Source organism: Drosophila innubila (genome assembly GCF_004354385.1).
Source record: "Drosophila innubila isolate TH190305 chromosome 3L unlocalized genomic scaffold, UK_Dinn_1.0 0_D_3L, whole genome shotgun sequence".
NCBI classification, from domain to species: domain Eukaryota; kingdom Metazoa; phylum Arthropoda; class Insecta; order Diptera; family Drosophilidae; genus Drosophila; species Drosophila innubila.
In genome coordinates this window covers 16,765,221-16,773,548 of record NW_022995376.1, presented here as the reverse complement: position 1 = coordinate 16,773,548, position 8,328 = coordinate 16,765,221, and the positions used below count along the sequence as shown (strand labels likewise).

At 34.2% G+C, this 8,328-nt stretch overlaps 1 protein-coding gene across 1 annotated transcript; it reads right to left on the bottom strand.

Moving 5' to 3' along the window:
* Positions 1-1,722: 1,722 nt before the first annotated feature.
* Positions 1,723-6,623, bottom strand: LOC117788101. Its single transcript, XM_034626767.1, has 5 exons — positions 6,560-6,623; positions 2,834-3,062; positions 2,439-2,769; positions 2,316-2,327; positions 1,723-2,240 (listed from the first exon to the last, which is right to left on the bottom strand). The coding sequence occupies exons 2-5, from the start codon at positions 3,041-3,043 to the stop codon at positions 2,167-2,169; spliced, it is 627 nt and encodes a 208-aa protein (XP_034482658.1). The 5' UTR covers positions 3,044-3,062; positions 6,560-6,623; the 3' UTR covers positions 1,723-2,166.
* Between the last annotated feature and the right edge of the window lie 1,705 nt (positions 6,624-8,328).

Genomic DNA, 8,328 nt, shown 5'->3' with positions numbered 1-8,328 from the left:
GGCGGCTTTACGACTCGTACTTATGGTAGATAAATGTGTATATAGAGTGTGGTATGAATCACTTGGACAGAAAGCAGCCGCTGGCCAAGTGGCTTTTAGTTTTAAGTCGTACTTCGTAAATGGTAATTTCAAAGCCTTTGACGAAGCAACCAATTTGGATTCGTGTAAGCGCGTTAACAGAGAATAAATGTGAAGCACAGGCGAAGGTCAGGAGTGGCGATCGGTCGGTCGGTCGGTCGGTCAACTACGTCAGCCTCTGACAGGCGGGGCCGGTCGACAGATCTCGACTCGTAATCGTACTCGTATTCTTCAACTGCAGCCGGCGGGGCAAGCATTTAGATTTTCCCACAACCACAGAGGCGCGTTTGGGCGTTATGACTGTTGCCAAGTGTTCTCGTTGTTGTTGTTCTCGTTGCTGTTGTAGAGTGTTGAGTTGTGAGCATACTGCGCTTTTATGACTAACGGCGCCGCCATGACATTATACACGTAAGCCACGCGATTGTTGGCGATCGATTTCAATATTTTATATCCTGTAGTGTCGGTTCCGCATACGGTTGCTATAAATACACACCCTCCCACTGTTGATGTCTCGAACAAATTGCAGTGGCACTTGACCTTTAAGCCACGATCCGAAACTGTTTATGTTCGATTAAGATTGGGTCTTAAAACTAAATATGGAGTGTCTTAGCCAAATGTCTTTAATACAGTATCTAAACAAAAAGCTCAAGACATTTACACACAGAACGTAAAATATTAAAATTCTTAAAAAAGAAAAAAAAGCTATCGATACTTTTCAAAGGTTGAACATTTATTGGAAAGGTTCATGTCATTTATATATGAAAAACAATTTCGGTTTAATGACCACCACGGCTGACTTGGCAGTAGCCCATTTGATCCACCCAATTTTTGAGAATATTTTCAATTGCTTCGGTGCGGTTGTCAGCAATAGCAACTCGAATCTCATTCATCAACTCATCAATTGTTTCAGGATTATTGGCATAACATTCGTCAGATCACAGCTTCTTGAACAATAAATGTTTAAAATTAAATTCCACGTTTTAAATGGAGCACCCTTTAGATAAATAGTTTCACTGATATGCATTTGCACCCTTTAGATAAATAGTTTCACTGATATGCATTTAGACAAGGATTATATTTTTATTAACATTATAAGTAAATGGACACACTTTACTCTTTAAAACGAAAGGGTTAATCAAAAACTCACGGTATTACATACGAGCGTATATGAGTCTATTAAAGAAAATTACAAATATTAAAGCATTAAACTAAGCCCAAAAGTAAGCTTTAATTTTCAACACTAGAGCTTTTTATTCTACTATGAATACTTTTAGGCTCTGAACCACAAAGTCTAAAGTTAAGACTTTAAGCAAACAACTGGTTACTGGTGATAGCTGCAAACTATCTAAATCGTTATATTTTAATTTTCTAGTAAAGCATACGGTGGTAGCAAATTTTCCATATTAGCTGTACATAAGTCGCTTTTCGCACCCTTCGTGCAAAGGAAAATTATCAATAGTTTTACAGTACTGTTACGTCAAATTGGCTCACTTTTGCTGCTTTATAAAGTAACTTGAAAAATTTTACTCCACTTCTTGCTGTAATATAAATAATACATAGTTTATATTTTATTCAAGAAAAATAACCATCTATATTTAAGCTTTAGATTTTCAATAAATATGGTATAATATTGTTAAGCACTTAAGAAATAACAAACGCCATTTATAACTAAATACAAGAAGAATAATGCATATAATAGATTATAATAATTGTACAGCTACAATTTAACATTAACAGGAAATACTTTTTCGTATATATTATAAGTGAATGTATATTTATGTGGTGTATATATGTCTGTGTATGTGGTTGTATTTATATGTATGTATTTTTGCTGTACAAGAACAAACGCGAGATAGGTACAAATATATCGTATGGGATATATATAGGTAAGTACATTATTAACATATAGTATAGTATTATTTGAGTTCTTGCGAACTCTTTGGTACATTTCTATTTAAACAATAAACAATACTTGGATTGCATATAATTAACAATTATTTTGGAATTGCAGCATTTCTTTGTCTTGAAAATATGCATATATTTTACTTTTGGGCATTGGCTGTATATATAGATGTCTTTGGGAACTGTTTAGTAGGAAACAAAGGATCCGGCATTGCGTTTGCGCCCCATGTTGCAGATCTTAAAGTGGCAAGGTGACATGTCTGTAAGAAATTAATATGATATTAATATAAAAATAAATAGTTTACTAAATTTCTATATCCACATGCTGGACTTACATTGTCTACGAACTATTTTGCGAAATCATAATACGAAATACGGGTATAATAAATTGTACATGCAACAGTGAGTAATTAAATTAGATTTCATATAAATTTGAATTTGATATGTTTGCTACTCACATTGCACATTTTTCTTGATGTTGTGCTGATGGGAATTTGAGCCTAGTCTGAGACCCTCGCTTTGCTTCTTGGTGGGCATGGCAGCCATATCATCGATCATATTGTAGCGCTGCTCGTCTCCATCTCCATTCTCGCTCAGCCTGTGCAGACGTGCCAAGAGGTGGGATCCCAGCTGGGAACGCTCACGCTCATTGCTATCCTCCAGATTGGGCAGCACAGCATTGTCGTCATAGTCCGCAGTTAGGACCAGATCACGCAACGAGGGAAATTTGTTGACAAAGTTGTTGAATGACGACAATTGTTTTTGTTGTTGTTGCTGCTGGTGTTGTTTCTGTATAGACAACAGTTGGCCATGTGAATGGGTCTGGCTAAAGTCTGAGAGTTGTCACACTCACCAATTGCTCGCCATAGTAAAGGTTGTCCTCATTACCCGGCACAGAGCCGAGCAGCTCGTTGTACAGCAATTGCGTTGGCAGTGCGCCCACTGTGGGGCGTGGCAATGCATGTCCCGGTGACAGAAGCACAATTGACAGCAGCACAATAGAAATGGCCAACTGATGGCCGATAGAACCGCCGCACGTTGTATGTGACGCCAAAGTCATCATCACGTTGTTTTCGGTGGAACTGCGAAGTAGAAAATTGTAAAATGTTCACTAGGGTTGTCCATGTGTGTGTGCGTGAATGAGGTGAGAATTTGTTGACAACTTTGGCAAAGACAATTAACCAGAACCAACCCACATTCGCCTCCCACTCCCGTCCTTCTCAAAGTACTCAAAAGGGTTTCCTATTACACTTTTCAGTTGAATCAAACAAAGTTGTCAAGTAAAAATATGCGCAAATGTTTCTTTACTCTTTTTGTTGCTTTGCTTTTTTTTTTTTGCGTCCTGCAAATTTTTCAAGTTACGAGTTTGTTTTTTGCTTTTAAAGGGTTTCATCTCAAGGTGTTTGGTATTTCAATAAAGTCACGTTGCATTCGCTAAGTTCTTACATGGAAATAGGGCGCGTCCCGCTTTGACATTGCCTAAAAATATCATAGAGCAAGTGCCTAAGTCCTTTGAAGCCCCAAGCCCGCTCACATGCCACTTCAATTACTATGCCAGTCAGTTCATACTGGGTCAACTTGAAGTATAGCAGGGTTTGGGGATAAGGGTTCACGATTCAGAGTGATAGATACTCAACTGTGCGCGCGCCCGTGACGCGGTCTCCGACTGGCTTAATTGACATTTATGAAATATTAATGCCTAATTATGCTCAACTCTGACGCCAGCTCTGTAAACTGCTCTAACTGTAAACAAAAAAAAACAAGTCCTTTAATGTGGGGGATAAGTTAAAATGACCACTAAATAATGCCTTGTCATTAGTTAAAAGCGCAATTTACAATTATTAAGAAGAGTTTACTAAGGTAAGTTGACATTAAAAACTTTAAGAATTAAATGAATGCAATTACAATGTCTGAGGAAAGATAATAAAATAATAAATTATACTCGTTTGGAATAATAAAACTGGATATACAGAATAGCAAAAAGTAATCATAGTGCTCTGTAATATAATAAAAAAATCATAGCATATATAATAACGAAGAAGGGAAGATGACACATTTTAAAAATTTGATTTTTTAGGATGTGTCAACTCATAATATCAAAATCAAATAGCAAAAAAATATCATAATTCGTTAATAAATATAATTTAAGATAATTTGAAAGAAAGCTTTAGTATATATTAATAAAAAAATAATTATAAAGAAATATAAAATTATGTGAAACTTGCGATATATAATAAACTCTTTAACATAATTTGTTTATCTAAATTAACTCAGAAAATGCTCAACTTATTAGTCTTTAGTTTGATTTTGGAATTTTCTCAAAAGTTCACTATATTTTTTTTGATATTGTTTGATAAACGAGTTATAAAAATACACCGACTGTATTATAGATATACCCAACGAACCCCAATCATATTGATGAGCATGCCTATATATTGCCTGATTCGCAGCTGGCAACATACATATACTTAAAACATTAAATAATATATATTTTCATTTTTCATTTTTTTTTCGTATTTAAACGGCCTGCTCAAGTGCATGCAGCGATAAACTTTTGGCGACATTTGCATTGACTTACACGCTCTGCGTTTTGTATTCTATGATTAATGTTTAATGGGCGACTCGAAAGACTCGTAATCGTGGCAAACGCATTTTTATGCCTCTCCCAACTGATAATGCGCCGTTGTCGTGGCTAATTTTTACCACCCAACATACGCAAGGTATATATAAATAAAATATAGTATACATAGTTAGATTGTCGGCTATTTCAGATTCATCTCAGTTTTTTTTGAAAATCGAAGTCAAGGCCTAACGCGTACAAGTTTCATTGAACTCTCAGACTCTCCCAAGTGCATGCCACGCCCCATAATTACCTCAAAGCAAATGGGCGAACGTTTTCCCCATTAAAATAACATAACTGTCAGCTAAATTAGTCGGGGTTGGGGGTGTTCAAACACCTGTCGAATTTATTTGACAGCCTCAAGTGACGGCATTGTTATTAGAAATTAACCTGTTGCTTCCGAAGGTGATAATTGATAAGCATATTCATTTCTGCTGAGTGGTACCGATTGCCTTTCAGTTTCTAATTTAAATAGGTATTCGTGAGAAAAATCGACAAAAAACCAGTGCAAGGCAGTTTCCAATTTCATTTTGAATGATACGAAATTTGTTTCTTCTATATAAAATCCAACATTTAACTCAAAGTAAAAAAACAAAGGAGTCTTTTGAGAAAGAGTCGCAAAAGAAAACTTCAAGTAAAACTCTGAAAAATAAAGCATTCAAGATTTATAATTCCACTGCGAGTTTAAAGAATCAAATATCAACATCACTGTAACTTGTTATTATGAATAAAAATCTATTCAGCAATTCCAATTACCATTAATAGCCCATTGACTACAAAACCAAACAAAAATTCCACTATAAAAACAGCAAAAAACCAAATAGAATTTTTTTAGTAAGTTCTTCGAATAATCATACGCAATAGAGGAATATTATGTTGACTATCGTCTAGAACAATCTATCAATATAATAAAAACAGCTATTAAAATTGGAATTTAAGTTTATGAATATGAAATTGCAATTCCAATTATAGGGTGTACACATTGTATATCTATGGAATAATATCATCTTAATTTTATTAAGAAATCTTTTAAGTATAAAATCGTAAAGAATGGTATTCGGATAATTATTATTTTATATACAAATTTAATTACAGAATTGCATAAATTCATGATTCTAAGCAAAATGTTTGCTCAACTGGGGTATGCCAAAGTCGACTCTTTAGGTATACTATAGATTTCCCACTTTCGGTCTATACTTTATTGACTATAAAGTGCGTCATCAGCGTGTTAATAAAAATATCGCGCGACCAAAATATTAATTTCTTATCAGGGCACAAGTCGCATCTTATGACACGCCCTCTTTTTTCAAATAGCTATCATATAAATAAAATATTGCTTGATTATATACATATAAGTATTGTTTGTTGGGGTTCCAGCGGAACTAACCCCAAGTCTGAAGTTATCGCTAAAAGAAACGCTAAGACGACGCAGTTGTATTATTTCGTGACCTCAATTTAACAATTTCAAATCACGAGATTTGGGAATCGGCATTCCCCATTGATCAACTCTTAGAGAATGATTCGGAGTAAAAATAGTCCGCCCAAGTGCAGTTTAAATTACCAATTGGCGCTGATAAGACGACTATAATAATTTTAAATTATGTCTGTTTTAGTAGCATCAAATGAAATTTTAAATATATAAATTAAATTGAAATCGTACTGTCACATTTAAATGTACGCTGATAATAAGTTAAAATTGTGATGAGCTTATAAGTATAATAAATAAACATTATCAATGAACATAATTATTTTCCTAGGCGCCATTCGCATGAACGATGATTGGCCGAATTATTGTGTAAGTAAGTATGGATAGATGTGTATTCAATAGTATTTTAGCGTTGTATTCGATAGGAATTTAATAAGAAAAATCTAATTTATAAAAGAAAAATGCAAATAACATGAATTTTTTGAAGTTCATGAATAAAATATTACGTATACGCAATGTAATATTCAACTTACCTTTGAAAAATTATTCAAATGACAATAAACTTGGATTGGGATAGTTCTCTAATCTATTTCGCACTATTCACTTTACTTTTTGTAATTTATACACTTTAGTTTGACTTTTTATTGGAAATGTTGTTAACAGTTTTTACAATAGGTTCATTTATGACTCGCTTGACTAAATCTTAACCGTTAGGTGTGACACTGAAGAATAAACGCAAATCCGTTGCGAGCATTTGTTTATATAGGCGTTGACAGCGTTTGGGAACCGACGCAAAAAGGGTAAATCAACAGGTACAGTACACGCCGAACACACACACTTGAACAGTAAGCTCAACTAACGAGCGAGAGCTGAGACGACGACGCCGACACTTGTGACTTCGGCATGTCAAATTCCGGGGCTAAATCGGTGGGCGGGCGTCAGTTTCCAATGGACGAGTGGGCGTGTGGGCGTCTAGAATGGCGGTACTCAGTTGCAGTTGGTTATACGCAAGCAAACACTTGAAAGTTGTGTCACTTTTTTTAGGCTAATGTGCGAGTAATCGAATTACGAATTACGAGCAATTCTGCTTATATGTAGTATGATTTAGGGGGCTCCAAAAATAAGACGACTTTCGACAGAGCGTTCTTAACGCAAACTAAACACGACATTCAATTTGGAAATCTTTAACGAAGATTCACTGATCGTCTCTCTGTGAGCTGAGTTATTAAAAGTCAGTCTCGGTTTCAGACCTTCGGTGAACGATTGTCGTGCCACACTTTTGACAAATCTGTCCGATAAAGCTGAGATTTATGGCATTTTTTCTATAGCAGGAGAGAGATACCACAATGTATTAGTATACGCTTTGAAGTATAGGGTATATAAGCTGTTAGAGTGAATAGATGTTTTAGAATTTAAAAAAAAAATTTATTTTTTATATATAGGTAAAATATGCTCTAAAAAGTATTATTTTCACTGCTAGACAATAAATAAACTACAAAATTGGCTAATTTTATATGATTTAACAACAATACTTAATTTGGTTATTTTCTGTTTCCAAGACACATATCAATCTGATCATAAAATTTCTACCAGCATAAGGTTCATTAACATCAGTCAAGGTACTTTTGGCAATCTATGAGTTGAATATAAGAATTAAATACCTATGTCTATCATCAGGCAGAATACCCCAATTTATAGTTCAATAAACTTGCTATGGTCTCGCTAGAAAGTTATGAAAGTTAATTGGGTCAGTGTCGAACGGATGTTGAAATATAATGAGACTATTGCATTACCCAAAACTAAAAAATAATAATGTTAAACTTATATGTCAAGAAGGGTGCACAGTAAAGTATCATAAAAAAATATGAACTTCTCTTATCCATAAAAAATAACATACTTTTTAGAAAATAAATTCAGTTTAACAAACAGTATTGTTTCCAAAAATAGAATGGAAATTTACAAATTGTGCTATCATTTACGTTTTCGACATTAACATTGAGATAATACGGGATCATTATCATTTATGCTCAAATAATTAATGTCACATTTATAATTAAATTATGTGATGAAATACGGTTCAAAAATAACATCACATCGATGGAACATTCCTTCTATACGATTTATAATTATGCTTGTCTACTTACAATCTCATCTTTTCCCGTATTTGAAATGTGTACAATTTAATTAATAAAATTTTAGCTGACTCAGTCATTAAATCATTGTATAAAAATTTTGAATTCGAGCGGGATTCATATTATTTTTATTTCTTATTTGTGATCCCCAAAATATCGAATGAAAATCT